General features: G+C 56.9%; 1 protein-coding gene across 1 annotated transcript; it reads right to left on the reverse strand.

The window, feature by feature from the left end:
* Positions 1-106: 106 nt before the first annotated feature.
* LOC306955016 (maestro heat-like repeat-containing protein family member 2B) lies at positions 107-13,184 on the reverse strand (the record flags this gene model as incomplete). The annotated part of the gene is made up of 31 exons (XM_079546245.1): positions 107-434; positions 2,915-3,069; positions 3,302-3,454; positions 3,839-3,948; positions 4,151-4,274; positions 4,446-4,532; positions 4,925-5,017; positions 5,134-5,269; positions 5,674-5,753; positions 6,031-6,153; positions 6,375-6,530; positions 6,665-6,787; positions 6,959-7,078; positions 7,355-7,462; positions 7,792-7,844; positions 8,254-8,395; positions 8,572-8,612; positions 8,740-8,899; positions 9,079-9,186; positions 9,334-9,453; positions 9,784-9,857; positions 9,960-10,073; positions 10,189-10,258; positions 10,544-10,636; positions 11,167-11,310; positions 11,654-11,805; positions 11,936-12,034; positions 12,189-12,354; positions 12,490-12,612; positions 12,752-12,873; positions 13,160-13,184. The coding sequence occupies 31 exons, from the start codon at positions 13,182-13,184 to the stop codon at positions 107-109; spliced, it is 3,702 nt and encodes a 1,233-aa protein (XP_079402371.1).
* Between the last annotated feature and the right edge of the window lie 268 nt (positions 13,185-13,452).

Raw genomic sequence — 13,452 nt, forward strand, 5'->3', positions numbered from 1 at the left:
CTGGTTCCACTTCCTGCGGGTCCCACAAGCGGACTGAGCCACCGCTCCCACCCCTGACACAAGGGTGGATGACGCAGCCACTGTGACACCACACTGCAGTGTCACCTCACAGAGAATGAATGACACGGCCCGGGCTGGTGACCAGACAGGTCCCCAGGGCAACCCTGCAGGCCCTCAAACACAGCACGTTTGTGTGATGCAGTCGGCTCTGGGGTTCCGGTTCCATGCTGACGCAGGGAATGACCTCAGCAGGTGATGGAGAGCCCCTGCCAGGGAGCAGCTGCTGGGCACCGTTGCCCGGCGTTGTCTTAGTGACTGGGGACTCCATGCCGGGAGGCACTGAGGCCCCCATCTGCTGCCCAGACAACCTCTCCAGAGAGCTTTCCTGTCCACTAGAGGCACGTGTCAGAGATGTTAAGGAGACTCCACCGCATCTGATCAAAAATGAATACATTAATACTAGAAAAAAAAACTTCTCTATGGTGAATGTAACAGAACAGCGGAACGGGCTGCCCAGAGAGGTTCTGGGGTCTCCCTCTCTGGAGACATTCAGAACCTGCCTGGACACATTCGTGTGTGACCTAATCTAGGTGTTCCTGCTAAGGCAGGGGGATTGGACTGGATGATCTTTCAAGTTCCCTTCCAATCCCTGACATTTAGTGAAACTGTGAATACACAGGGTGTATGTTGGTCCTGTCAGGAATTCGGTGTAAATCAGACAGACAAAGTATTGTGTAAGGGGCTGCAGCTGAGTGAGTAAGGAGAGGGGCACTATCAAACTTGAGGATTCCTTGGCATTTTGTGGTGACAAATACCGCAAATACAAATATGAAATCCATTTGGTCAATTAGCAGCAGAAGAAACACTTGGGTCCATATTTAGGGTCATTATCAAATCTGCTTCAAACGTAGATGCAGTCAGCTTAATGCAACGCCTCTCCTCCCGTCAGTGTGTATGTATGCACGTGCATACACAAGCACCGAAAGCACGCATACCAATTATTTGCATGTGGAAATGCAGCCAGGTGAGCTCTGCAATGGCATGAAGGCACACAAATAGGCATGTGTGAAAATGAGTGTAAAGAAAGCTCCCTTTAAACACTGGATTTGGAGACTGACCTCCCAGTGCTGTTCCCTTGGCCTAATTCCCTATGGCGAACACCAGCAGGAGCAGATTTCCAGCCCAGCTGCAGCAGCTGGCAGCTCTGCCTGTGGCCTGGATTTAAATTGCTCTGAACGACCCCACATACCAGCATAGGTTAGGGACTGACCTGTTGGAGAGCAGCGTAGGGGAAAGGGACCTGCGGGTCCTGGTGGACAGCAGGGTGACCATGAGCCAGCACTCTGCCCTTGTGGCCAAGAAGGCCAATGGCACCCTGGCACATACTAGAAGGGGCATGGTTAGGAGGTCAAAAGAGGTTATCCTGCTTCTCTACTCAGCCCTGGTGAGACCGCATCTGGAGTATTGTGTCCAGTTCTGGGCCCCTCTGTTCAAGAAGGACAGGGAAATGCTTGAGAGAGTCCAGCACAGAGCCACAAAGATGATGAAGGGACCAGAGCATCTCCCTTACGAGGAAAGTCTGAGGAAGCTTTGGAGAGTTTGACAGTATGCAGGAGTCACCTCAATCGTCAGGAATCCCTTTTCTTCTTCATGAGGAATCTGTTGTCAGAAACCTCCATTCTTCGTGAGGAATCTGTTGTCAGAAACCTCCATTCTTCGTGAGGAATCTGAATTGTCAGAAACCCATCCTCATGGCTTTCAGTTCCTCTTTTATCCTCCTTGTTCTCCTGCCTAGGTGACAAGGATGGGCCTTGAGCAAGAGTCATTGAGTACCCCCTGAGATGGCCATCATCCTGAGATAGGTCCACACAAAGGAGCACTTCTCAGCTATTTAGCTGCAGCTCATCTCGCTCTGGTTGCCCCTGGCCTTGCCCATCTGCGTCCCCCAGACAAAGGATCTCACAACCTTTGCCCAGGACTTGCCTGGACTTGTTCATCTGTGTCCTTCAGACAAAGGATTTCACAATCCTTGCTCGGGACTTGAGCAAGTCCATCTGTGTCCCCAGCAAGCTTTGAGACACAGAAGTTAACAGAATAATCTCTTACAAAGCTTTGGCTTGGAGGAGACTGAGAGGTGACCTAATGAACGCTTATAAATATGTCAAGGATGTCTGTCAGGAGGATGGAGCCAGGCTTTTCTCAGTGACATCCAGTGACAGGATAAGGGCAATGGGTACAAGCTGGAACATAAGAGGTTCCACATGAATGCTAGAAAAAAAACGTCATGGTGATGGTAACAGAATATTGGAACGGGCTGTCCAGAGAGGTTGTGGGGTCTCCCTCTGTGGAGACATTCAAAACCTGCCTGGACACATTCGTGTGTGACCTAATCTAGGTGTTCCCAGCAGGGGGATTAGATTAGATGAGCTTTTGAGGTTTCTTCCAATCCCTGACATTTGGTGACTGTGATTCTGTAACTGGTATGGAGAAGAGACAGCAGCTGTTAAAATAAAGACTTGGTAAAAAAAACCCCTACTATTTATTTATGTATTTATGTATGTATGTATGTATATATTTATTTATAATAAATAGTACAATTTTTAAGCTCATCTTCTCTTTTCTCGTTCTCTTCTCTTCTTTTCTCCTTTTCTCCTTTTCTCCTTTTCTCCTTTTCTCCTTTCAAATTTCCCTTTTCATTCCCTTTTTCCTTCCCTGCTCCTTTCCTCTCCTCCCTTCCTTTCTTATCCTTTCTTCTTTTTTCTATTGGCTCCATCGCTGAAGACAAAATTCTCTTATTCTCCTCCATGTCTCACTAGAAAAAGTAGAGTCGCAACTTGAGACTATTCACAACAAAGAAAAGCTGCCTCCTCCCTACATTCCTCTGCAGCAACAGCAAAGGCGGGAGTGCCAGTACCTGTCCGTTGGCCCAAGCGGCCGGGAGAAGTTGCTCATCACGGCCTCAGTGTGACAGCGGGTGAGGATGACCACCGCCTGGCACAGGAAGGGCAGGAACGTGCTCTGCTGCGCAAACGATGTGATGCTGCGCAGGATGTAGAGGATCGGAGGCACCTGAGAGAAGCAGGGGAGAAAGAATGACTTGCTGCATCCTGCACTCTGCAGGGCCCAACCATGGACATTCAGCGCATGAGCAGTGCCTGTCCCTTGACATGCTGCCAAGTCCTAAGCCTGAATTTCATGCCAGCTACCCTGGTCTCCATGCCCTGAGCACACGGGGCAAACGGCACAAGTCATAGTGCAACAGCCAGCAAAAGTCCAAGACACGTGGGAGAAAGTCTCTTACGTTCCAACTGATGTCCTTCCCGTGCATCTGCAGGAAGGTGGTCATCCACTTCCCAGCAGCACGCACACGCACTCCGTTGGCTTTCCGGATCGTCTCCTTGATGGCAGTCATGAAGTCAACGGTGCGTTCTAGGGGGAAGTTCCTGCACACGATCTGCAGAGAAATGAGAAGCGGGAGAGATCTCATCACTGCTCTGCTGCAGCTGTCTGTACCCTGCTGTTTATACGGAAGGCGGTTGAGCCTTCTCTCAGCTTCTGCACCCATGGTGTTTGCTTACATGCAAAGCCTACCTCCCAGCAGCCACAATCACACATGCATGCAAGTGCACTCACACACACAAACGCACATCATGGAGTCAGCTCCTTGCACTGGGTGCCTGAAGGCCAGACGTAGCTCAGAGCCTCCTGCTACTTGCTGAGAAAACAGGACTCAGGGTAACAGCTCATTTTGGAAACAGTGTGAGAGGTTGGGAGCAGCACAGGGTCGTGCAGAAGCCTACACACAGAGATCACACCACCCCTTCTTGGGTCCACATACCATGGCCATTTTGGATGTGGTCTGGAGCTGAGAGGCGATGCTGCAGGCATGCAGCCCCTCGCACAGGCTCCCGATGTCACCCGTCTCAATGTCTGTGTTGGTCGCTTTGGCTGGAAAGAGCACAGGGAGAAAAGGGAAGTCATGCTTCTGGAAATGAAACTGCTTTCCATGGGGGAAAGACAGAGGACAGGATGGGGACAAGAAGAGAGCTGTGCACGGTGCCTCTCCCTCCTGTCAAGAGGGCCCAGCCCGTGGGGCTCTGGTAGTGCTACGGCAGAGGGCAGAGGGCTGGAGCACGCCTGCTCCACTCACCTTGGATTCGCAGAAGGGAGCTCAGACAGGTGACGGCCAGCTGGCGGGATGCAGGCATGGGGTCACACGTCAGAGGCGCCAGCAATCCCACCAAGGAGCCAAAGTGCTCACAGGCATCTCCTCTCTGCAGGGGTGAGAGGCAGGAACAAAGCTGTAGACGGCCCCAGCTCTCCCCAGCTTCTCCCATCTGTGCCTTCCCACCGTGACACAGCATGCACAGCTGGGCAGAGCTCGCCTTCCAGCTCAGGGGTGCTGGGGAGGGAGCAGGCGGCATGCGGTGGGGCTCTTTACTCACTTGAAGCTCTTCACAAACAGACAGCAGCTGGGAGCAGGTCTGCAGGGCCCTCTTGCGCTCCCACACGTTGCTTGATACCATCGATTTCTGCAGGACCTGGGGTAGAGCATCTGTCTCACTGAGGATGTCTTTTCTTTCCCTTCCTGCCGCCCCTCTCCCTGTCCCTCCTTTCCCAGCACTTTCCCTTAAGGCCTGCCCTGTTGCTCCATGTGGCCTCCTGCCTCACAGAGCACCGGCACTGCTGCCCCGCTCTCTGCAGTCACTCCTGCCTCCTGAGCTGGGAGCTGGGAGCTGTGGCCGGCCAGGGACAGGCTCCTGCTTTCCCCCTGCAGGGCCCATTTCTCTGCCCATTTCAGCTCGCAGTGAGCTGGCACGTCAGCAGGAGATTTCTCCCCCTCTGATCCTCCTCTCAGTCCCCAGATCTCTGCCCCCGCTATTGACAGGCACCATGCTTTCTCCCTTGCCCCACGCATACTCACATGGACTATGTTCTGAAAGAAGCCGCCGCTGGGCTCTGTCTCCAGCAGGACCACCATGAGCCGGCCCAGAGCTCTCAGTGACGTTTGCTGAAGCTGAAAGCAGAAGAGGGGAGTGACGTGTAGCATCACGGCTGCTGCCAGAGCAGAGGTTGTGTGTGCTGAGGTAGGGTTCCGACCGAGAGGTGGCCGGGAAAGTTACGGCAGGTTACCTGCAGGTACTGTGCTGCTTGCTGTGACTTCCTGATCTTCAGCATCATCTCTGCTGAAGGGTGTGTCACGATGTTCTTGCAGCACAGGACCAACATCTCACGCAAGTCCTTGCTTTCAGAAGAGGGCTTCAGCTTGCTGAGAGGAGGAAAACAGGAAGAGAAATCAGAAAGGGTCTTTACCTCTCCAGACTGGTTCAGACAACATCTGAGTTTCTCCTAATTGACAGCTACAAAGCCAATACCCCCACCCAGCTCATGCTGCTGAGCACTGCCTTCAGTTCCAGCAGCGCCCACCTCCTCCCCGGCAGCAGTGAACCACCTCCCGCTCTGGAGGGAAGGAGACCCCAGCTCTCCCTCTCTTCCCTGCCAGGGGACAGGAGCACCAGGGCCTTTCTCCCTGCCCAGAACCTCAGCTTTGCTGGGCACAACAGCCCAGCCGTCTCTCCTGTCGATGTGGCTCCTCCCCCCCTGGCCCCCCCGGGCCCTCAGGAGCTACCCAAAATGGGGATCACCATCCTGACTTGCAACCTCAGCCCTTACCTCAACTGCTCCAGGGCCAGAACCACCTTGAGAGGCACTGGGGAGACAGGCATGCCCGAGTAATACTTCTTCATCAGGTCCTGCAAGTCCCAGAGAGACAGTGTCAAAGTGGGCAAGGGGCACACAAGAGCTGTTCCACCCGGCCCCGAAACAGGCACAACTGCCACACACCAGCCCCATCACTTTCCCATGGAAGCGCTGCAGGATGCAGCAGCTGGTGCACCCAGCCCGCTGCCCAGCCGCTGCCTGCCAGCACCCAAGTCCCCACCAGCTGGAGACCTGCATGCCCCCAGGGAAGCGAGCCTTGTGGCGCAGCCCAGAACTCCTCTGCAGACAGCCCTGTCTCTAGGCACTCACCATCAGGATCTCCAGCAGCTTTCCCTTCAGGGAGGGGTTAAAGCTTGCAGAATCACCCACAGCTTGGTAGGCAGAGCTGCAGTCGGTGATGCTCTGCACCAGCGCGAGGTTGTTCTGCAAGTCCTGAGGAGCAAGAGAGAAGAACATTCTTTGAACTGCGGGAAGGGACAAGGGCTGCAAGGGACACACGTGGGGACAACACTAAGGGAAGGGCTTGGATCTTTATCTGGGCACAAACAGTTCCCCGAGGGACCTTTGGAAAGGGAAGGCCCATCTCAGCATCCCCCCATGTGGAGAGGCTGCAGCTGGGCACCCTGACACCCTGGCACGCTTTGAGCTCTCACCCGACAGCTGCAGCTGTAGAGCATCAGGACGTTGCCCATGATGTCTCCCTCCAGGTGGGCGAGCAGCTGTTGCTTGGAGGCACGCAGTGCCACGCTGCCGTGGGCGAGCATGAGAGCGCTGCGTGTGGCATGAGCTCTCGTGCTGTCCAGCTCCATCTGTGTGGGAAGAAATGCCTTGAGACACTCGCTAACGGCCCCCAGTGCCCCGCGATGCACCTGGGCTCCCAAGGCAGGAGCTGCAGGGAAAATAAGGCCGAAGAATGCCAAGATGGAAACCCGTAACGCTTTACCTTCTTGCGCCTGGAAATCCTGGCATTGCGGCCTTTGCACAGCCTGGACGCAAACATGGTGAGCGTGGCCAGGACTGTGTGGAAGTTGTTCTCAGCAGCATGGCTGAGAAGAGAGATGATTCCCTGCACAAAAGAACAAGGGGCCGTTGGCACAGGCCTGAATCTACAGGTCCTCTCCTGAGCAAAATGGCAGCAGTGCGGAGGTTGAAAGGCCTGGAGCAGGGCCAGGAGAAGGCCTCTGCCCCACGGCCAGAGCGGGGATGCTCACAGGAGCTGGAGGAGAGGAGAGCTCACCTGGGCCTCACGTGGCTCCTCTGCATTTGCCTCCTCCAGGTGCTGCAGCAGCTTCTCCTGGACGTGGAGGACTCCCTTACAGGATCCCAGCACCGTGCCCAGAGCCTTGTACAGGAACGACTGCATGGGAAGGGAAGGAAGAAGCTGAGATGTGGCAGCAGCTTAACGTGCTGGGGGAGGGCCAGGTGGGAAGGAGCCACGCTCCCTGGCGGTTGCTGAGAGCAGCTGCGGGGCCGAGCTTTAGCCATCCGCGGGCAGATTGCAGGGAAAGGCCCTTTGGGGGGCACAGACTGGGAAGCAGCATCAGCATCCCACGTGGGCAGAGCACCAGCCGCAGCCCCAGCCCCAGCTGGACACCTGCAGCTGCACCGCTGGGTAGAGCCGGGGGGAACTCACCTTTTCTGCAGAGCTGCTGGCAGAGCTGCTCAGCCGCTGGCTCAGCTCACAGCTCAGGGCCTCGATCCATGCATTCTCCTCGATTGTGTCCAGCGACGCCTTCAGGAACTGTTGGAGAACAGGAGAAGACAATGTTCCCTTGCCCTTTGCCTCTTCCCTCACTCCCAAGTTGCTGCAGCCCTCTGGGGAGAGGTGCCTGGAAGAACAGTCCCTCTCCCAGCTCCCCCAGCGTTCCCTCCATTAAAGCCGCCTGCCCTCTTCTCCTAAGACCCCCCTGGGCTTGGGACAGAGCGGAAGAGGCAGCGCCACAAAGGCGTGCGGCCGCTCCGCAGCAGCGCTTGAGAGGCTGTTCCTGCCCCACAGCGGCTCACGTGGGAGCGGGGCTACTTGGGGCAGGCAAGCACTTCTCTGCACCGCGCCTCCCGGCAATGCTGTACCTTTAGCAGACGGCGCTCAAACTCGGCAGTGTCCGGGAAGCTCTCATCTTTCCCTGCACAGCAATAGGAAGACAAAGACCCTTACTTGGGACCAAGGCACAGAAGAAGAGCTGCTGCAAACCTGGCTTGGCCTGGGCACTTGACACTGCTAAGCTGGGACCTGCACCCCCTCCACAATGACCTGTCCCTCCCCACAAACACTGCCTCCACAGCAACACGGAACTAAGTGCTCCAAGGCTGCTGTCTGAGGGGACGTGAAGGGCCCATCCATGTCCTGGAATGGGCAGATCTCTGGTGGGATAGGTCCCTGGGCCTCAGTGCTGACTCCCAGGAATGGGAACAGCAGCAGAGCAAGAATTGGGCTGCAGGCAGTGCTTCCCCTCTGCCATGCTACAGAGCTGCATTTTCACTCCCCCCCTTCCCTTCCCTGCCTCTGCCTCTTCCTCCCCTCCAGTACTTTACCTTCAAGACACTGCAGCAGCAGGGGGATCTCAGTAGCCCACATGGCCCCCACAGCCCTGTGGAACCTGCTGTGGAGGTTTTTCATCAGCAGTAAGGCAGCAGCTTGGAGTTTGCTGCCTGCAACAGGGCTGCCTGCCACCACCTGAGTGAGAGCAAGAAAAAGCAGGGTCACTTCTGCAGCAAGAGCAACGGCTTCCCTCCAGGATGGAAGCAGCTTGGCTCTTCTCTGGCAAGCAAGGAGCAGCCAACAGCTTTGCCCATGGCCATGCTGCTTCCTCCTGGCTGCTCGTAGAACCGGCCTCTGGAGCATCTACTCACCAGCAGTCGTGCCAGCAGTGTCTGGGGCGTCAGCAGTGGGCCTGCAAAGAGGAAAAAGTGCTGAGTAAGACCCCAAGACACTGCATGCCCAGCCGTGCACACCTCCGCTGTCCCTTCTGGGTGCTACCACAGGTCAGCAGAGCTCCCTGGGGGAGTTTTTGCTCCTACCTTGAAACATGGAGCTGACGAAATGGCGATCCAGATGTTCTATGCGCCGTCCTGTCAGCTCCTCTCTCTCAGCCAGGGCACAGACACAGCGGGAGACTGGGATCAGCATGCCTGTGTACTGCGCTGGCACCACAAACAACAGCAGCCGCGGCCACAGGAGCTGTAGGGAACGAGACAATTGAGCAGGTCAGCATTCCTGCTTCCGCTCAGAGAGGAAGAGGACTCTGTGAATTTCCCTGAGTCCTGTGTGCTTCAGAGGAGAGACCTGGGGTCTTGGAATGGGACGAGGAACACATGGTGCAAAGGCAGGGAGCAGCAGCAGGGCAGAGCGTGACTTACTTTGGACATCCCTCTCACAGAGACGTCCAGTGATCCCAGGATGTCCATGCACAGCTCCTGGAGAGCTCCTTCTTCCTGGGCTTCCCGGGCAGAAAGGTCTCCGGCTGTCTGCACAACAGTGGTGTTGAAACACTGGTTATGCTCAGTTCTCAGGAGCCTCTCAGGAGGCTCAGGTGTGGCCTCAGCGGTGCTTCTGTATACCAGCCTCTGAGCAGCACGGGTCTTCCAAAGGAAGATGCTGCCCACTGCCCTTACCCTTCTTCCTGTGGCGCGGCTGAACTCCCTGAAGATGTGCCCCACCACATCCCAGGCTGAGCAGCTCCGGGTGCTAGAACTGAGCAGATCCTTGATGAAATACAGAATAGCCGTCCTCACCTGCAAGGGGTCAATTATGGGTGATTTTCCTGGTCAGAAGGCAAAGGGAAGCCACCTGCTCGTCGGGGCAGCCCTTTGGGCATGAGCAGAGACAGCAAGAGCAGTGGAGAGGCTTTAGCTACTGAGGTGAGGGCCAGGCCTTAGCACCAGGCTGTGCGCTTTCCATGCACAGCACAGGGACCTGCCCGCTCCACTCTGCCTGCTCTCCCCACAGGAGCCATCGTGACCGTGTGGCCAATGCCCCAGCACCTCTCTAGTCACCCCAGCCCTGCCCGTGCTGGCAGCAGCATCACCACCCCAACAGCGCTTTCTTTTCCCAAACCAGCTCACCCGGGTGCTGGGGTCGCTGCACAGACGCTGCACAGCCTCGACGACCTGGGGCAGCATCTCCGTCATCATGGGCTCTGCAAGAGATGCACAGAAGCATGAGCGGAGCCACAACGCAGATGGCAGAAGGGAGCCCTGGCAGTCCCAAGGCGTGGTACTGACCAACCCGTGGTACTGACCATCAGAGCGAGCCAGAGCACCCAGCAGACCCAGGGCTGCCACGCATCCAGGCTCCCAGTCATCGCCCAGCTGCGACTGCAGAAACAGGATGGTTTCCTCTGGGCAGATCCGGGCTGCAGGGAGGAAATCCCACGCTATGTTAGCAAGAACCTCACGCCCATTCCTGAGGTTTGTGAGAGAGGTTTTGGCCAGGGCACAGCCAAGCATGGCCAAGGCTCCTCTCCTTACCCTGCAGCATGATGCAGTGGGTCAGCTGTGCACGACCAGCCTCGCTGTGCTGCTTGCTGTCGTCATAGAGCTGTGGGAACAAGGTCCATTTGAGAAAATCACATCAGCACTGAGGACGGAAAAGACACCTTGCTGCCCGCTCTCGTCTCCCTGGGCACTCTCGGGATGAGGACAGGCAGACAAAACCCAGCCCACCCCACAGCATCCCCGAGAGTACATGCATGGCTCTAGAGCAGCCTTGAGCATGCAGGAGCTAAGGCTGAGCCGCCTTATTCAGGGGCTCGGAGCTTTGCAGTCCTCCTGAGACTTAGCCACAAGGGAAACTGCTGTGGGCGCAAGGATAGGCTCCCCTTACCTGGTAGAACACGGCACTGGTGACGTCCAGAAACTTGTCCCCTGGGATTACAGACTCAATGCCCCCTAAGGCCTCCAGGAAGATAGTGAGGCTCTGCAAGAGAGCAGGAGAGGAAGAAAGGGATGAAGCCACATCTAGCCACTTGCGAGTGGAGAAACTGTTTCCCAATTGTTTCTCTGCAGGGAGAAGCTCCTGCACAGGCGTTCTTGTTTATCCCCCACCTCCCAGCGGCACCAAGAGAGTCTCTCTGCTCTCAATCGAGCCGTGTTTGGGCATCATTTGCAGGCGTTTCCCACCCAGCAGCCCACTTCTCCCCCATCAGATGCAACTGGATGTGGTCCCCCCAGTTGTTAGCATAGAGCTCCTCAGGCACTCAGAGCCCCACAGTGGTGGTGAAGCTTCCCATCCGCAGGAGATGAGCCCCAGTGATTCTTGGTTCCCTCCTGGCTCCTGTCTGGGTTGTTCCTTCTCTGACTGAAGAGCTCAGGAAGCCTCAGACCTCCCTTGAACACCCATTCCTTCTTTCTCCAAGGGCTCCCCACCTCCTCTCTGCATCCCCCTGACCCCTCGTGGCATTTGCACGGGCCCCACGTCTACCCTGAGCCCTGCGCAATGTCTCTCACCTTGGCCACCCTGCAGGTGTCTTGGATCTCCTGACATGGGTGAACGAGCCAGAGGAGCTGCTCCCAGACCTGCTCTTGGTGCTGCTCCTCTTGCAGGAGAACCTCCAACATGGCAGCCACAGCCCCAAGGATGGCCTGTTTGTCCTGGAGAGGATGGCAGAGGCCCGGCATCAAAGACTGAAGGTCTGCCCTTCCTACACAGAGGGCTTTCCCTTTCCCTTCCCCTTCCCCACACCCCCACGCCCAGCAGGAGATGGGCTTGCTCTGGAGAGCAGGCAGCTTTTCCCCATACCCTCATCCCCAGCTCTTCCTGCCACAATGCTGTGACATGCAGCTGCTCCCTGGCACACAGCCACTTCAGGGCCCTTTGCAGAGCCAGCCCACTCCCTCTCATCACCCCTCAGCTCTCAGCCCACTGGGCACAGACAGAGCTGCCAACATGGGTGCCCCTGCTGCCATCCTGGGCTGGGAATGCAGCAGTGCTCACCTGTTCCTCCTGGCAGTCTTGCCAGTTCCACACCACAGAGAAGAGCAGCTCGTGAAGGTTTTCATAGCTCTGCTTTTTCTCCGTGGCAGTCCAGGGGCATTGAATTCCTGAGGACAAGTAATTCTTGACTCCATCCAGCCACTGTTTCACAACTGAAAAAACAAAATAATAATTTTGTTTTGTTTTGTTTTGTTTTTTTGTTTTTGTTTTTGTTTTAAGAGAGTGAGAGAAAACGGAGTCTGTGAGAGTCTGCAGCAGGGCTGCTCTGGGGCCGGCACTCACCAGCACAAGCGATGCGCAGGATCTGGCCACTCTTCACCTGGCCCACCACACTGCGCAGGCCTGCCAGCATCAGCCACACAAAGGGGATGCACTGTGGAGCTGCAGAGAGGAAGGAGAGGGCCACAGTCAGAGCCCCGGCAGCAAGGTAGGTGGACAGCAGCCCTGCAGCCCCCAGCTCAGTGCAGATCACACTCAGAGGGCAGAGGCCCCTTTCCCGGTTGTCATAGGTGTCAGGAGGTTGAGGGTACTCTACCATAGGTGCTGAAGAGTTTGCTCAGGGTGATGAGCACCAACTCCTTGCACACGTCCCCCGTGGCCTTCAGGTGGCTCTGGAGCTCAGCCATCACCAAGGTGAAGTGCGTCCGAGCCAGAGCCACCAGGACATTGCTGGCAGCTGTCTTGACATTGCTGGTCACGCCCTGGAAGAGAGTCACTGGTGACACGCGGCCCAGGAGACTGCCTGAGGCCCTTGGAAGAGCTAAGCCCCCACCATCCGCCAGCAGAACACCAGCGTGGGCAGGCGGTTCCCTTTGCCCTTGGGAGTGAGCCCTCACCTGGGCTGCCGTCAGGTCCCGGGACACCTCTGCCAGCAGCCGGTTCACCACTCCGCACGGCGGGCGGCTGCTGTCTTGGCACAGGGCGCTCTCCAGCTCACAGTACGCCTGCGCTCGGTCACCCTGGGGACAAGGATCAGTCACGCTCGCTTTGCCCGCTGCCACCCATCGCTCTGTGGATGTGCTGCCGGGCCTGGCACCCACGGCACCGTGGCCCTGGGCCAGGAGGGCAAGGGTTGGTGGTTGGATGTCCCCAACTCACCTCCTGATCTTGCAGGCGCTGAAGCTGTAAGGTCGCGGCGCAGGTAGGGGCAGGGCTTGACACCCTGCTTCTCTCCCTGCAACGCGTACGCCTGGGCACGCAGCCCACACAAGCAAAGAGACCTGGAAGGAAAGAGCAGAGCAGCTGCTGCAGGTGTTGCTTGGAGCCAGGGCCGAGCACCCGGCCAGCTGTGGGAGGAACGCTCCTCCAGCTCCACAGCGCGAGGCTGCGTGTGGTTGGTGGGGACAGGGGAGGGAGCTTTCTCCTTGCTGGGGTGCTGGGGAAACCACGGTGGGCAGCTGCACTGGGCAGAGCAAGGACAGTGCTGCTGGCACGTCCTAAACAGACACTGGAGGCACACGTGTGCTCGGGCAGCATCGTGGTGTCCAGAGAGGTGGAGGGACTCACTTCGAAGGGCTCTCAGCCTCTCCATGATAGCAGGATGCCTCCAGATAGACGCAAAGCTCTCTCTGGTTCCACTTCCTGCGGGTCCCACAAGCGGACTGAGCCACCGCTCCCACCGCTCCACAAGGGTGGATGACGCAGCCACTGTGACACCACACTGCAGTGTCACCTCACAGAGAATGAATGACACGGCCCGGGCTGGTGACCAGACAGGTCCCCAGGGCAACCCTGCAGGCCCTCAAACACAGCACGTTTGTGTGATGCAATCGGCTCTGGGGTTCCGGTTCCATGCTGAC

Source organism: Tetrao urogallus (assembly GCF_951394365.1).
Source record: "Tetrao urogallus genome assembly, chromosome: 1".
NCBI lineage: Eukaryota > Metazoa > Chordata > Aves > Galliformes > Phasianidae > Tetrao > Tetrao urogallus.